Here is a 17466-nt window from a genome sequence, read left to right as displayed (position 1 = left end):
GACTCTGTGGGCAATTATTCAGTAATCCAGTAGGAATGAACCTTCCCGAATGGTCACTAGGGAAGGCCAGTTTCAACAGTTGTCCACCATGCTGTGAGGACTGGCTGCTCTTCAGGCAGAGAGAGTAGCAGGAAAGGGCTCCTTCAAAAAAGTGCAAGTTTCTATAGATGACACAGCAACATTTCATCTGCTTACACCACATGCCCAGGAGGTGGCCCGGTGACTGCTGTCTGGAATGCTGCCCCAGGCAGTTCCTACAGGGGTGAGCAGGTGGCTTCTCTGTGAACCCTCAGGCTCTACAGTGTTTCTCCTGGGAGAGGAGGCCCCTGAGAGAAAGCTGCCCCAGGTGTAGCCATGTCTGGAGGATTGCAGCCGGGGGAGCCCCGAATGGACAGAGCCAGCAGCTCAGAGTGCACTCACCAGCCATAGTGAATTAGAACCAAAGAAAAGCCATAAAGTCATCAAACAGTCCCTGCACATTATTAGTATTTTTGAGTCACCTTTCTCACCGTCAAGTCTTTGCTTTATTACTGCTATGAGGTTTGCTCTAGGACTGACCTCTTACTCTTTTATTAGCCTTTTGAAGGTTATCAGTTTAATTAATATTCAAAGATCCAAACCTCATGTATTTTTGAGTAAATGACCCTGCTGGGCCCAAGACCCGGCTCCTTGTACCTGCAGCCCAGAAGCAGTTCAGGGTCAATGATGCCAAAAGGCCTCAGCTATTTGTGGCTCACTGGCTTTTCCCTGGGTTGACACTGACTCTTCCAGAAGCTCCCATCATAGACTTCCCTTCTGCCTCATTAGCCGTCAGCTTGGCAATGGCGGTGGGGTGTCCATGGGTCCCTGCTGTGTCTGTAACTGTTTGTGAGTAGGACCTGCCCCCAATGCCTAATAATCAGCTGGAAACCTGTGCGCCCTAGACTATCCTGAGCGTCCTTATAGCCTGCTCATCTGCCCAACTCTTCCCAGCATTATTCGTGGGGAAGAGCAGTGGCAGGAAGTACCAGCCATGCACTAGGTGGGGCAGATGGGGAGAGAGAAAACTCCATGCTTTATTGGAACCAGGACCTAATTGTGGATCTGAATAATTGTCTGAAGGGTTCCGTTTACATTCTGAGAATTCGGGCTTGGGGCTTTGTCACCACATGTATATATCCTCGAAATGCTTCTCTGAGGCTGCAGGGGGAGTGCCACGCTTCATGGCTGCCATCCACGAGTCCATGTCATGTATGCTGACATTCACACGCCTGTCTGGTGAGATGAGGATGAGGAGGGCGGGGTGTGTGTGTTGGGGGGGATTGACATTCAGGATTGCAAAGAACCTTACTTGCGTAGTTCTCAGTGCTTGAGAAAGGGCCTTTCACATAGAGAAGAAACCTGTTCATGATAGAGTATCACTCTTTGATCCCTGAGATGGGATAATGCACAGGTGGATAGCAACCTTACCATCTAGCAAATTCCTGGCCTCTGTGAACTTTTTGCAGGCCCGATTCACCTCTACCACCCAGAACCCAATTTGTCAGATTAATATTTTTCCAGTGCAAGCTTAGCTTTTTGGAATTTCACATTTCATCATTAGTCTCACCTTGAACATTTATGATGTGTTACGAGAGTTCTTTGTTTCAAATCTTATTTTTTAAATTGACACTAAATAATTGTACATATTCATGGGGTATATAGTGATGTTTCAATACCTATAATGTATAGGGAACAAAGCTGAGTAATTAGCATATCCATTATCTCAAACATTTATGATTTCTCTGTGTTGGTAAGAGACCTTGATTCACTGGTCTTAACCTCTCTTAGCTAGATGGTCCCTTGTCAGAGAGTGAGGTTGCCTTAGAAACTCGGCAGCATCTCAGGCTTATCTGATCTGTAAACTCACTTCAGTCCCGATCAGCTGAACTGCAAACCTTTTAACAAGGCAAATGCTCTATTTCTAGGTGCTTTACTCATATCCTTTTACACAGTGAAACCTGCCCTTGGTTTTGCTGCCTGTGATTTCTGATGCCAGACAATCTCCACTTTTATCATGTGCCTTTTCTTTTCACACAAGCACATAGGCAAAAAGAAAAAAAAATACTAGTCATGGCAAAAACCAGATGTCATCTCTCTCCACTCGTGATGGCGGGACTTCTACTTTTTGTTAGATCAGAGGAGCATTGTTGCCTTCCCCACTCGCATTCTCTAAGAAAACATCATTTTTCAACAAGGTTTGCGTTCGGCCCTATTGGGAATTTGAATCTCATAAAAGGCCCTGATTCCCATCCATCCTTCTGCGGATGCACTTGGAGCCCTTCCACACCCTGTTCCCCCAGGAAACTGTGCAGAGCCCCCCTACCTGCATGGTCTTTAGCTGTAGAATTGCCCTCTAAGTTTCCACCCAACTGGGCTGTGCCTGCTGTATGCTCAGTCAATGCAAAGAGAGTTTGGCAGAAATAATATTTGATCTACTCCATGAGTTAGTTTAAAAATTTATTTTGAAAAACTTCCACCATGCCCTAGTCAACCTTAGAAAACAAGGCAATAGTAGTGGGAAGAAGGACGCTGAGAGACAGGTTGGCTGCCCTTGGAAAGCAGTTTCTGGGGGCTTTGTCCCTTGGGCATGCCTTGTGTGGCCCTGTCTGGTCCCATGTGCCTCCATCCACTGCCCCTCCCCTTGCCATGGCACTTCCATGCCAATGACACCTGAGTGTTAACACAGGGACCGCTCCCACCCTCACCCACTCCCCGTGGACAGTTGGGCATTTTACCGGGAGTACGTGTGGCAATTAAATTTTTACAGAGGTGAGAGCAGCAGCAATGAAAACCCCCGCCTGGTTCCCTTCCTCCCTTCCCAGTGCAGCTTAGTGGCCTCATGTGGAAGAATTTGCCCAAACCATTTCATGGGAGCTGTGCGAGGAACAGGGGTTTCCAGAGAAGTGGCTCCCTGTTTGGTGGATTAACTCAGCAGCTGCTCTGGATGACACTTGAGCTGGACACTCCAGCTGCCTCAAGGTCAGAGGATCCCCCCACCACATCACATGCACTCACACACGCGCACACACACACACACACACATGCACACACATGCACAACACACACACCAGCAAGAGACAATTGCTTTGGAGATGGAGACCTTGGCATTGAAATCTCTGCAATTTCTGCCTCTACAAAGAACCACAGCTTGTGTATTTCACCAGGGCATGAAGCTGTAATGGTAAGAGACCCTAAAAGCTTTACTACATCATAGTTATTTGTTATTTCAAGAATAGAATACCCATTTTTCACATCCCATTCTTCAAGCCTGAAAATAGACAAACAAATTGGGTAAAAATTCTGCCAAGGCTCAAGGCAGTAGAGAGATCAGTGAAATTAGGAGAAAGGACTTTGGTCCTAGTCCTGGAGCTGCTTCTGCATCTGACTCAGGACACTCAATTTCTTTGAGCCTCAGTTTTCTCACTAGGAAAATAAAGGGACTACTCAATGAACAGATTCAAGGATTTACACAACATCAGGCAGTGAAGAACCGAGTACTAAGAATTTGATAATTTGTTTCAGGATGTTTTCACTGGGAGGGTTATGGACTTAGGCCTGACATAAGTCGTGATGAGTGACAATAATTACATAGATTCTCAGTGAAATAGTCCATTGCATTTCTCAAAATATATTTCTTATCTTGAAGCTCTTACTTAAATCTCCATTTCCCAAACTGTTTTCCAAATCTCTCCCTCAGCGCTCATTTAGCTGAATGTTTACGCAGTTGCTCTTACCTCCTTTACATTCATAAACTCCATAAAGTCCATGATGGTCCATAAAATCCATGAAAATTGCACATAAAGGCACTTATAGACCTCATTGCCCAGTAGAGCTAAAATAGAGTATAGACATTAGAGGCAGTCACAGAATAGTAGATGGGTGAAGAAATGATAGACATGTGATTTTTTTAAATCGAGGTATAACACTTGAATTTACCCATTTTAAGTGCATAGTTTGGTGAGTTTTGACAGATGCGTAGCATTGTACAGCTACCACCACAATTAAGATCTAGAATGTTTCCATCATCCCCAAATGTTCCCTCACGTGCCTTTACAGTTAATCCCTTCCCTGCATCCAGCCTCTGGCAACCACTGATGTATTTGCTTGTCACGTAGTCTCAAAGGTCATAGAAATAAAAACATCCAGTATGTAGACTTTTGCCACTGGCTTTTTTCAATTAACATAGCGCTTTTGAGATTCATTCATTTTGTTGCATGTATCAGCATCTCCATTCTATTTTTTGTGTGGGTACGTCACAATTTATCTATTCACCACTTGATGGATGTTTGTGATGTTAGCAGCTTTGGCTGTTATAAATAGAGCTGCTATGAACATTCACATGTAAGTCTTTGTGTGAATATATATTTTCATTTCTCCCGTGTAAATGTGTAGGCATGAAATGCTGCATTTTATGGTAAGTTTACAGTAAATTTGTAAGAAACTGTTTTCCATGCTGGCTATTCAATTTTGTGTTTCTACCAGCAATATAAGAGAGTTCTAGCTACTCAACATCCTAGCCAGTTCATGGTATTGTGAGTCTTTTACATTTCACCCATTCTGGAGGGATCGTTATATATGATATTTCCTTACAGTTTTAATTTGCAGTTTTCTGGGGACTAACATTTAGCACTATTTGTTGTGCTTAATTGCCCATTTTTATACTTTCTTTGGTGAAGTAAGTACCTGTTCACATCTTTTGCCCACTTTTTATTGGGTTGTCTGTCTTCTTAGAGAGAAGCTATGTATTCTAAATAAAACTTCCTTATCAGATGGATTTTTTTTTTTTTGCAAATATTTTCTCCCAGTCTGTGGCTTTTCTTTTCATTTTTTTAGTGTATTTTGAAGAGCAAACATTTTTAGTTTTGATGTAGTTCAATTCATCATTTTTTCTTTTATGGTTTTTGCTTTGGTGTCCTATTTAAGAAATCCTTGCTTGACTCAAAATCACACAGATTTTCTGTCTTGTTTTTTCTAGAATTTTTATAGCGTTAGCTTTTAAATTAGATCTAAGATCATTTTGTTAATTTTTGTATATGTGAGGTAAGAATTAAAATTTGGGGTTTTTTATTGCTTTTTTGTTTTTTACAAGATAACCATTTGTTCCAGCACTATTTGTTAAAAAGATTATCCTTTTCCTCAGTGAATTACCTTGATAACTTTGTAGAAATTCAGGTGACCATATATGTGTGCGTCTATTTCTGGACTCTGTATTTTATACCATTGATTTGTATGTTTGTCCCTCTGCCAATACCACACTGTTTTGATTATTGTAGCTTCAGAGAAGTCTCCAAATACGGTAATATAAGTCTCCAACTTTGATCTGGTTTCAAGATTATTTTGATTATTTATTAGTTTTACAGATCTTTTCAAAGAACCAGATTTTGGCTTTATTTGTTTTCTCAATTTTTTTTTCAGTTTTTCTATTTCATTCATTTCTTCTCTTTATTATTTTCTTCCTTATGCTTACTTGGGGCTTAATTTTCTCTTTTTTTTCTGGTGTCTGGGGTTGAAAGTTTGGAACATTGATTTGAGATCTTTCTTGCTTTCTAATGTATACATTTAATGCTATAAATTTTCTTATAATCACAGCTTTAGCTGCATCCCACAAGTTTTGATATGTTTGATATTCTTATTTAATTCAAAATATTTTCTAATTTATCTTGTGGTTTCTTCTTTGATCCATGAGTTATTTAGATGAGTGGCATTTAATTTTCAGATATTTGGAGATTTTCCAGATATCTTTCTATTTGACTTCCAATTTAATTCTGTTGTGGAGAGAGAATATACTTTGTATGTTTCCAGTCCTTTTAAGTTTATTAAGATTGTTTTATGGTCCATAATATGATCTACTTTGGTGACTATTCTTTGTGTACTTGAAAACACAAGTATTTCTGTTGTTGAGTGGAGTATTCTATAAAAATCAATTAAGTCTGTTGATTGATAGTGTTGTTCAAGTTTACTATACTGTACTGATTTTCTCTTTACCTGTTTTATCAATTGCTGAAAAAGGAGTTTTGAGATCTTTGATTATAATTGTGCATTTGTCTATTTCTCCTTGCAGTTCTGTCAGTTTTTGCCTCATGTATTTTGAAACTCTGTTTAGGTGCATTCACATTTAGCATTGTTTATTTTCTTGAAGAACTGACCGCAAGTTAAGTGGTATTTAGAAACAAAACTTCTTATCTGCCTCTCCCTTTGTGTGTCTGCATGCTGAATGGGTGCAGAGAGGGCCCTCATTCCCATACACTCTCTTTCAAGGTACTTTTAAAAAGATAGGAGCAAGGAGGGGTACCTGGAGGAGAGCTGTGCTGACAGTCCTGAAGGTGTCATTCCGAATGGCAGGCCATGAGAAAGATTTCACAGCTTGAACCCAAGAAGCCTGTCTCCCTTCCTCCCTCAGCCACACTCCACCAAAGACAACCAGGGCCAGGACAGTTGAGGTTCTCGATACTTTTAAATGGCGAAGTGAACTTCACAATCTGGCAATTAGTCGTCACTGTTCTGTGGGACCCTGTTTTTAGTTTTGTACCAATTGCTTTATGAGCTAATACCTCCGACATTTCATGACATACCTATGTCCTAGTTCATCCCTTGTCCTTGCTAAACCAGTTTCCATAGAACTGCAGGGGCTTCCTGTCACAGGCCAGTGGCTTCCAGCACCAGGCTTGTCCTCTTGGCCGAGAAGGTCCAATGGTCCCCAGCCCAAGTGTCAACAAGAAGGTGCAGAGGGTCCCTTCCTCGTCCCGTGTCCCCAGATTCTTTCTTTCTGACACATCATTAGCTCAGAGACAGAGCCTCAGGAACAACATGGGTCACTCACACCTTAGGGCTCTGCACTCTAAAACAGCAGAGGGGCTGTGTGGAGGTTAAGGCCAGTGGCTGATCATAGACAGATGCCGTGGGGCAAGTGTCACCCAGAAAAACCAGCCCATGGCCATCTTAGTCCCCAGCCCAGGCTCTACGGAGTATTGTCCTGTGAGATTATAAAGGTGCCCCCAGAGGAAAATAAAACACATTTCATTTAAAAAAAAAAAAAAAAGATTGAGGAGGGAGGAGGAAAGGAAAAATGAAAGGAGGGAAAGAGGACGAAAGAGAGGGAGGGACAGAGAGAGCTATGGTTTAAGTGGTTAAAAAGACAGATGAGGAGCAAGGTAGGGGGGCTAGCAAAGAGTCTTTTCCCTCTTGAAGCCCAGGGTTCATTTCCTAGGCTCTCAGAAAACCCACCCTTGTGTCCCTAGACCTGAGCCCTCAAGTTTCTCCTCACCCAAGATTCAGTCCTCATGAAAATATTCTGATTTTCCTAAGCCAGGATGAACAATGGGCCAAAGTTCCAAGGAGAAGCAGCCAGTGCAGAGCGCTGTATCTCCACCAGGTGTAACAGACAAAAAGATAAAATCATTTTTATGCAAATGACCTTTGAGACCAAACCGTTCATTCTGATTTCAAGCACAAACATCCACTCCAGCAGCTCCTAGAGACTGAGAGGTGAGGGGCGCGGGAGGCTAGAGGGCCAGGAAGCTGCTTTTCTGAGCACGATTAATTTCACAAGGTATTATAGAGCATTTAAAAAAAAATAAAACAGGAGACCAAGAACATGATTTCCCATGAGTGTGACTATAGGTCCCGTGTTCTTTGAAATGATCCATTTAATTTTCCAAAGCAAACTGAAATGACTGAAAATTTAACTTTGTTCTCTAAATTTAATTGAGGGTTTCAGGGTGTCAAATTATTTTCAAACAGAAATCCCTCCTGAGAGTGATTGCTCTGTGTTTTATGAATTAGGAGATTCGAGCTCACAGATCGTTGATGTGCCAGGCGTACCCTGACTGTGCTGGAATTTCAACTTGATAAAAATAGAGAGAAAACTGATCAGTGCTCAGGACTGGCCTACATTTACTGCAAAACATTGTCCTGGAAATTATAAGAAGTTATGATAGTGAAATGCAGGCATTTTGACCCAGGGAAAAAACTGTAGAAAGGAGTAAGGTTTTTCTTAACAATTAAGTTTTAAGGAGACCACTATGTTAACACTATTAATGCCTTTTCCTTTGTAGCCTACAACTGCAGTTTTAATTTTCTAGGCTTCTTTGTTCCCTTTCTGGGAAAGTGACATCCTAGTAACTGTCAGTTTGGAGGCGTTACTAGAAGGACACATACACAAAAAAAGAAAAAAAAATCAATACTAAAACTGTAGACTATATTTCTCAGGTTCAAGTAGCATCCTGAGTAAATGTCACTTTAATAGGAAGCTAAAATGGGTGTATCCATCCGAAAGAGGGAAAGATGATGTAAATTGTGAGCAGTATAATGAATTCATTTCCCCTGGCAACCTGTGCCTACAGCTCTGCGATTCCGGGACCACGGGCGCGGAGAGAGCTCTCTGGGGGAGTTGTTATGACACAGCTAGTTGAGCTTCGCTTCCTGTGTTTTTAAATTGTTTATTATTCTGATTTAACCTAAGACCCCTGTTAGTGTTGTACATCCTGTGGATTTTTTCTGTCTTTATTTGTGTATCTCAGTGATTTCCATGACACACCTTTTCCCCCGCTGCAGCCCACGAAGTGAAGGGTTAATGCACCATTGTGTGCATGCGTCTAAAGAGTCTAAAGAGCATCTAAACGCTTTCTCATCTACAGAGTCTTTCATAGAAATGTTCCCATTTAAACCCCACAACAGCCCTCTCCCGTGGGAACTGTCAAACTTCCCCATGTTATAGTGGAGGAAAATGAGAGTCCTAGAGGATGCGTGACTTGCTAGAGATCACAGAGTAGCTAGAGCTTGTTGCTTTCTGATCTCTTGTCCTCCTCCACGGAGTGTCGTGTGCGGTAGAATAGAATCCACGCCAGCATCTAAGAAAAGGGAGTGAGGCCCTACTTCATCTGGGTCATTGGAACTGAAACAAAAATCAGTGTGGCCAAGGCGTCCTCTCCTTTGACCACTCGTGACAGATCAGCACAGCCCCGCACAGCACAGGGAGGTCATTTCCAGGCCTCCACTGCTGGCAGGGAAGTGGCTGTCTGTGGCAAGGGAGAGCCACCCAATCCTTTAGCTGTATCCCATGCCGCAGAGCAACCCGCCTCTCCTGCCTCCCAATGCAGGGTTGGCCCTCTCCCCCAGTCTTACATGCTCAGCAGCACCAGCTACCCCCTTTTCCCTTTGGATCTGCGGTCCCTGTTAACCCTCAGCCAGCACTTGATCCTCACTGTGAGCAAGAGCCTCAAAGTTTTGGGTGTGAGTTTTCTCATCTGTCAGTTGGGTGTAAGAACACTATCGAGTGCTCATAGGACTTGAGGACAATCTGTTTGGCCTGTTTGGCTAACACAGGGCAAAGAAGCCCCTGTCTGTGAAGAATTAATGATCCGATTCTTTGTAATTCAGTTCTCTTTTCAGAAAGAGTGAGGACACACAGACACACACACACACACACACACACACCCCTGACAGGACAGGACACACAACGGTCAGAGCCACAGCTGGGAAGACCGGCTTTAAGGCTTTGACATCCATCACCTGCTCCCCACCACTCTGGCCCCTCAATTCCTGGACGCTGTGCTTGAAACACACCAAACAGAACACACCACTCCATCCTCCTCTGGGTTAAGAAAAAGTGAGTGAATTTAACTTCTTTTTATTTCACGGGTCTCTGGAAATTACTCTGGTTTCTGATCTTCCCTCAGCAAGAAGGAGGCAGCTGATAGCAACAGAGCCCCCAAATCAGTTCCTTCTCCCATCCCATCATTCGTGCAGTGTGTAAGGCTGTGAATCCTCCCAAGGAAAAGTGCTTCGCAGTGAGTGTTTCCTTCCAGAGCTCTTTATGGGGGTTCCCATTTTCTGCTTCCTGTAGCATTCACGGAGTGTGTGCGCCATATTCACAGCTCTGGCCTCTCTCCTAACATATCCTGATTGCTCTGTCCTGAGCAGAAACGTCTACATTCCTGTGACAGAAAGGCCATGAAGGCGGAGCTGCCTAGCAGAGTTTCCAGGGCTCAGACCCTTGGCGGTGAGCCACAGACGATGCCTCAGTTTCTTCTTGGTGAGCAACTGGCCCGGATTCTTGGCTGTACTCGCTCTTCCGGTTAGGAATCTGTAACGCTGAGGCATCCAACAGCCTGAGCTTCAGGAATGCTAGGCGGGGGAGCAGGCCAGCGCTCGGGTTTGGTCTTTCTGAGTAAGCATTCCAAACATGATCTCGGCATTCCTACGCACACCTGTCCCTGGGCCTGCCTCTGAGTCTCTGATCCAGCCCAGCAGGTGCAGGGTGAATAGATCCTGGGTCATTGCCCATTCATCGGTCTCAAGTCTGGCCTTGCCCTTCCTATCCACGTTCCTTTAAGGCAAATGGAGTTCAATATAGGTGGGCAAGGCTTCTTTTGAATTGACCTAGAAAGATTGGCATTTAGTCTACAGTGGTAACCAGACAGATCCTCTTTTGGGATGAATTTCTGATTGGCATTCACTGCAGCACTCAGAGATTGAGGAGGTGGCAGCCCAAATGTGGGGGTCTGGACACAAGTTCCCTCACTGCTCCCAATATGTCCCCAATGGCCTGGCATCAGTCACCCCTCAGAAGGCATGGGCATCCCTAGGTAAAATGTTGTGTGGCAGGGTAGACACTGAGCCATCGTCATCCATCAATGTCTTAGTTGCAGTGCAGTTTATCAGACTGATAACTGTCACTTGGCTGAACCTGAGAGAATGGAACATAAGACAGGTAGATTTAACGGGAGCTGAGTCATGCGTGGTGTAGAGAGTAGTCATTTGGGAAAAGGCTGACGCTGGCACACCATGGAGGCCCTGGGCAGCTTGGGGGCAGTGTGAGGGCACTGGTCACTGAGGAAAATAAGCTCGTTCTTCTACTTTGGCCCAGCTAAAATATAATGCCCGTCCTAACTGTGGCTACCCAGACTTGCATCAGCGTGAATGTCATTTCGTTCAGTGCCTCATGTGGGGCAAGACAGATTTAGGTAAAGGGGGCTACTGGTATTAACCCCACGCCAGTATGCCCCTGGTTATACCCCCATGCGAGGTGCCCAGGACTCATCTGCCCGCAAATGAACTTGGAAGGCAGTTTCATGCTTTCCTTGTCAAGAATCTTGCCATGAGACAAATTTTGGCTTTTTTATTATTATGATTATTCATCGCCTTTAGCATAAAAATCAAGCCTCCGTTGAGCATTTTACTTTCTGTTGACACTTTCATATTAAAAAAATCACCTGCTGTTAAGAGCAACAAACTTGCTTGCCTTTAGAGGACAAGGAGGTAACATGAATGAAAAGGCAGTCCAGGCCGGTAGCAGAAAGATGTTGATGGAAGCATACATACAGGACACGGCTTGCTTTTCTCTGAACTGTGCTCTGAGCGTAGCAGCTGTACAGGCGCAGCGAGAACCGGCTGGTTCCAGCAGTGCAGGAGCGGCAGGGAGCAGCCCCGTCCACCTCACAGCGCAGCTCAGCTCTCTGAGCAAGTTCTGGGCTGCTAAATGTCTGCTTTGTCCAGAGAACCTGTAAGTCTAGATTTTAATGTGATATCCCCTGAGTTTTTTCAAAAAAAATTGTAAAAAAAACAGAGCATAAAATTTACTATCTTAACCATTCCCAAGTGGGCAGTTCAGTAGCCTTAAGTCTATTCACGTGGTTGTGTAACCAATCTACAGAACTTTTTCATCTTGTAAAACTGAAAATCTATACCCATTAAACAAAAACTCCCCATTTCCCTCTCCATCCAGCCCCTGGTAACCATCATCCTACTTTCTGTTTCTATGAATTTGACTACTCTGGGTACCTCATGTAAGTGGAATCATACAATATTTGCCCTTTTGTGTCCGGCTTATTTCACTTGCATAAGGTCCTCAAGTTTCATTCATGTTGTGTAGCACGTGTCAGAATTTCCTTCCTTTTCAAGGCTGAAAAGTATTACATTGTGTGTACATACCATATTTTGTTTATCTGTTTCTCCATGGATGGACACTTGGGTTGCTTCTACCTCTTGGCTGTTGTGAATACTGTTGCTGTGAACACGGATGTGCAAATACCTGCATGAGTTCCTGTTTTTAATTCTTTTGAGTATATACTCAGAACTGGAATTGCTGGATCATATGGTAACTTTGTTTAATTTTTTGAGGAACCTCTATACTATTTTCTATAGCATCTGCCATTTTACATTCCCACCAGCAGTGCACAAGGGTTCCAATTTTACCACATCCTTGCTTCTAGATTTTTAATGTTTTCATGTTTTTTCAAAATACCGTGCATATGCATAATTCAGGTCAAGCAAACACTGTCTGTAACCTGGAACTGCCCTGTGCACAGTGACAGGTGGCCACAAGGCCCTGGCAGAATAGATACTCCTTAATCCCCACCAACAAGAAATGGTTCTGGATGATGTAACTTGTCGAGGAGGATGTCTGCACATCATGCAGCTCTGGGTGGAAGTGCCTCACCTCACCTCTCTTCTGTGTAGTGAAGCAATACCCTAGTGCCATAATCTGACATTAATTTTTTCCTCTTAAAGGACATTTGATAGTAACAGAAAAGAAAATCAAAGGAAAATAAAAGATTTTGTGTTCTTGAGTGAGTCTGGTTCATGAATACCCAGAACTCCCGGTCAGGCTCATGTAAGAACAATAGTTTTTCCTCTGAGCAAAAACACATCACCCCCTTCTGCTGGTCTTCTGTGGATCTCGGCTGAATCGCATCTGACAGTTGAGGTGGCGAGAAAATGCCACCTCTCTATTCAATTTCCCAGTTTCCTTTTATGACTAGAAGTCATATTTGTCATATCATCTGTAGCCTCATAGTGCTAGAGCACAGTGTTGAATGATGGTTGTATGTTTGTTTGTTTGATCACCTGAGGAAAATGTGTAAAATTTAGAAATATAGTCATGTGCTGCATAACCACATTTTGGTCAACAATGAAGTGCAAGTACAATGACGGTCCCATAAGATTATAATGGAGCTGCCTATACAGGTGTACCATTCTGTATCTTTTATACTATATTTTTACAGTACCTTTTCTATGTTTAGATACAGAAATACTTACTATTGTATTACAGTTGCCTCCACTATTGAGTACAGTGTGCACAGGTTTGTAGCCTAGGAGCAATAGGCTGTCCCATGTAGCCTAGGTGTGCAGTAGGCTGTACCATCTAGGTCTGTGTGAGTACACTGCATGGTGTTTGCACAATGACGTCACGTAATGATGCATTTCTTACAATGTATATTCATTGTTAACAGGTGACTGTAACATGGTGCTAGCAATCCTTTTTATACATTATCAGACTAAACTGGAATGCAAGACAAGCTCAAAGGCAGGTAGAGGAGATCAGTGCTTGTAACTGTCTGTCTTCTGTTCTGCTTCATGGGACATCAGTATTCCCAAGAAATAGCACTTCCTGTGATGAAGGAGAGCCAGCATTTAGAAAACTATTACTGTTCGAAGGGACACATATATACAGTTCCATTTGGGGAATGCTGTAGAAAAATGGCTGCTTTTGATTTGATGGGCTGTGCTTACAGAAAGGAGGTCTCTAGATCTTTAACTCCTTCCTTTATGAGGTAGCCATATATAAAGTTGGGCCTCTTGAAGATCCACTCAACCATGTCATCGCTGTCCATGATTGCAACACACTGAAGGGATTAAATCATTTAAATGATGTCCAATTCTGTAATGATGAGAATGCAAATGCGATTGTATTGCCTTACTAGGGGTCAGTGCTGTTGTATATAGTTCGCCATAAACAGTCCCCAGGTGATTCCAAATGGCAGAGGAGCCTTTTCACTGCTGTAAGGAAGAAGGGGGAGAAGGGGAGAGAGTGGGAGAGAGGGGGAAAAGGAGGGAAGGAAGGAAGGAAGGAAGGAAGGAAGGAAAGAAAGAAGGAAGGAAGGACCTAATTAAGTGAGGAATGTGTAAAGTGCTTTATGTGTGGTACTTCATTTATTCAGTCCTTACACCAACCTTGTGAAGTAGGCTCTCATTTCTATTTTAAAAAAGAGAAAATTAAGGCTCAGAGTGGTTAAGTAACTTGTCCAAGTCACACAGCTAGTCAGTGGTTGGTCCGGGATTCAAAACTAGACTAAGCCTCTTTGCACAGAACTTCCCTGCTGAGATGGTGGTTGGCGGGTCCTTAGTTTATATAAACAAGACCAAGGAGGTGATGCGATCATCTAAAGATACTTAAGATAATCTCTACTCTCGCCCCGCTCTGGTACTGGCTTTTCTTCTCTGGAAGATATCATCAGTCCATATCGTTTGGAGGAAAACCTAATAACTGCCTGGAAGCATGGGGGTGTAGGAGAAGCAAACCCAAACTGTTTAATCTCAAATTTTGAAGGCTATAGGGCATTAACAACTAAAACATTTTAAATGGAAAATAGATTTTAACCCCTACTACAGAAAAGCACAAACATTTACACACATTCCAAAAGCAGTCCCAGTAGCTTACTGGCCACCACCAGTTTTCCAAAGATGATATTCTTCTGCAGAAAATGTCTTACCCCACTTGTTGCACCCTTTAGATATTTGAGAACAGCTGTCATGGGATTTTCCTCTAGATTAGGAATTGCCTTAAAAAAAAGAGAGAGAGAGAGGATATAAAATGGACCCTGACAGTCTGTTCCTGCAGGCAGAATTCAGTCTTCACTCGTATTGCATGGTTAGAAAAATATCCGTGATATGCCCAGGTCACTTGCTTTTTGTGTGTGTTTGTGGGATTTTTTTTTTTTTTTTTTTTTTTTTTAGGATTAGTGAGAGTAAGGTGTGTATGGTGGGGAAAGGAAGAGTTTGACCTGTACAAATAGGCATGGGATTCTATCAGGATGATGTTTAATTCCACTTCAGTTTCAAGGACATTGAAGTATCTAACCCATCACCAGTAAAATCTAGTAACGTCTTTTTTCAAAAAGCCCAATTTCACTTGATGCCTCAACTATTTCTTCATAGAATACTGTGTACTTCAGTTTTATTCCACTGTGGCTAGTGTGCTTCATAGCCCTTCTTAACTTTCTGGCAGAGAGCAATGTGGCAGTGTGAGGTATGATCCCAAAGCTATAAGAACTTGGGTTCATTTTATTACACTTGACCCATCATCCCCAATCATATGTTGTGGGTAACATCCAGTAAGGTGCAAGCCAAGAATTCATTTTCTCTCAAAGCTATTTTGAGTGGCAATAAAACAACATACTTAACAAAGTTCTGCTTTGTCTGTGCCAGATATTGTCCATTCATATAGCAGCTTCATAAAATCACCCAGGGCTGCTGAGCTGAATGCATGTGGCTCCCTCATTGCTTTCAAATCAGTAGCATTCTAATCTGGTGGGATTGTTTTACCAGTAACAGCCTCAGAATGTGTTTGCTCGTTTATCCATCGTTCTCCTGGGAAGAACTGTGTTTGTCATGGTGTCTTTAAATGTGAAGAGTTAGAGTTTATAAAATTGAACTGTATTTCAGCAAGACTTCTTTTTATGAGTGTCCCTCGTTTCATTAAGTTGTTAGTTTTGAAACCCAAAACAACATGAATAAATATTACTTATTATTCAGATTAGGTTAATCGTTAATTCAGAATCACAACCTGTGCCTGTCAGGTATTTATAAAAGATAGTTATCTCTTTAGAAATAATTGATATTAGATTTGATTTGATATAGATGTTGTTATTAGATTTTATTACATAGAGAAAAAAATTCCTTTGTGGTTTGCCCAAAACTAAGCCTGCAGTTTTGCAAAACTTATACTAAGTACAGGTATATGTATGTATGTATGTACTTAGTATAATGTGTATATATATTAGAAACTTCTTACTTTAGCAGTGGAGGGATTATTTTATAGGCCCTGCAATGTTATGTGGTAAAGCAATGTCAGTTAAATTAGGAATTTGTTTTTATTCTGCAAGCTTTTCTAAGCCCAAATTCCCATTAGTTTCAATGAGACTTTCATGTACAAGTGGACGTAAGAAAAAAAAGTAGACTGGATTCTTTTCCCCAAGGACTTTCCTCCACTGCATGCATTACTGTTGTCCCTTCGTGCATCATGAGTGTGAATTACTTTCATGGCTCTTGGCCGTAGCCAAGGTAACCTGAGCTTGCTTCCCAGCCCTAATAATAATTATGTCCCATATAATAATAATAACTATTATTATTATTATCTTTTCTCTTTAGTAAAAGAGCGATTGGGCCCATCTAAAAAGGACTAGCTGCTGCTTTCTCTGATTCACATTTTCTTCTGTTGCAGACTGGCTATGAAGCCCCTCCCCTCCAGGGACAGGCTGCAGCTTCAGGGAGTGGGAATGGATCTGATTCTGAGCCAGCTCGCCACGTCTTTTCCTTTTCCTGGTTGAACTCCCTAAATGAATGATGTTCATTCCAACTGCTGCTCCTGTGTCTGCCAGGCTGAGATGCACACAGGCGGCAGGGAACCTAGGTGAAGTTAATATGATGCAGATAATGAAAGGGACCGCTGAACAGGATTTCAGCCAAATGAAACAAAACAAAACCTACAACTTTAATTCCAGATGACTTCTCTAACACATTAAGGAAGAAGTGTACTTTGGGAAAATAGTTGCAGAAAACACTGGAAAAAAGAAACTTGAGCTTATGCAAATCTTTTATTGTGTGAGAAACTTTATTAAGGATGTGTAGGTGTGGTACATGTGTGTGTCATAAAATGTGGCAAGTGTTGAAAAAAGTGGGCACTACACTCTTGTCCTAATAGGCACTGGCTTTTTGTTATTATATCATAATGGCCCTTATTTACTTTCCTCTTTGACAATGCCGGTGGTCAGTGAAATTCAGTGTCAATTCAGAAGTGACTGATTTATCAATGTATGGACAAAAGGTAAATCATTGACCAAAGCTATGAAATGTTTCACGGAGTTTTCCTCTTTTTCATAATAGATGTCATGGGATGGTATATCCTGAAATGTCCTTTGAATCTGGTGACACTTTCATAGTCCAGAGGCTGAAGGTCTAGGACATCTCTTGTGACACTTTTCTAGTCTTAGTTTTAGATAATATTAGGCACTTTAATCACAAAAGGCCTTTCAACAGGAGCTGTCTACTTTCTCATGTATCTACTGTGGCACCAATCTGGTAAATTATAGAAAAACTGCTTGTATTTAAATATATGTACACACACATCACACATTAAAAAATATATATATATTTAAATCATGCTTAATTTGTCTCACCATAATGCCTCCTTCAGAACACAAGTGTAACTTTACTCTTTATGAACTCTTAAATAAATGCTGTTTTTAAAAACTTAGTCTTATGATTTATTCAGTGTTTCATATTATCTCATTAATTATTAGTTATGTGTATTTCAAGGGTCCCAGAGGAAGAAGCAAAATTAATTTTGAAGTGTTAAACATTTAATTGAATTTTTTAAAACCATAACTAAACTACCAAAGGCAAATGCATTGTAAAACTAATTAGATGTGCTGTTCAGTTTTAGAA

At 41.9% G+C, this 17466-nt stretch overlaps 1 protein-coding gene across 4 annotated transcripts in view; it reads left to right on the top strand.

Moving 5' to 3' along the window:
- Positions 1-17270, top strand: part of TRIM55 (tripartite motif containing 55) — a 43327-nt gene extending 26057 nt beyond the window's left edge. For all 4 annotated transcript variants that reach the window (XM_069466444.1, XM_069466443.1, XM_069466441.1 and 1 more), the window contains one exon: positions 16244-17270. In XM_069466444.1, the coding sequence (XP_069322545.1) occupies positions 16244-16366 (123 nt within the window). In that variant the 3' untranslated portion in view covers positions 16367-17270. The remainder of the gene's footprint in view (positions 1-16243) is intronic.
- The last annotated feature ends 196 nt before the right edge of the window (positions 17271-17466 follow it).

Source organism: Eulemur rufifrons, chromosome 3, assembly GCF_041146395.1.
Source record: "Eulemur rufifrons isolate Redbay chromosome 3, OSU_ERuf_1, whole genome shotgun sequence".
Taxonomy (NCBI): Eukaryota; Metazoa; Chordata; class Mammalia; order Primates; family Lemuridae; genus Eulemur; species Eulemur rufifrons.
This window is presented reverse-complemented; position numbering and strand designations above follow the sequence as displayed.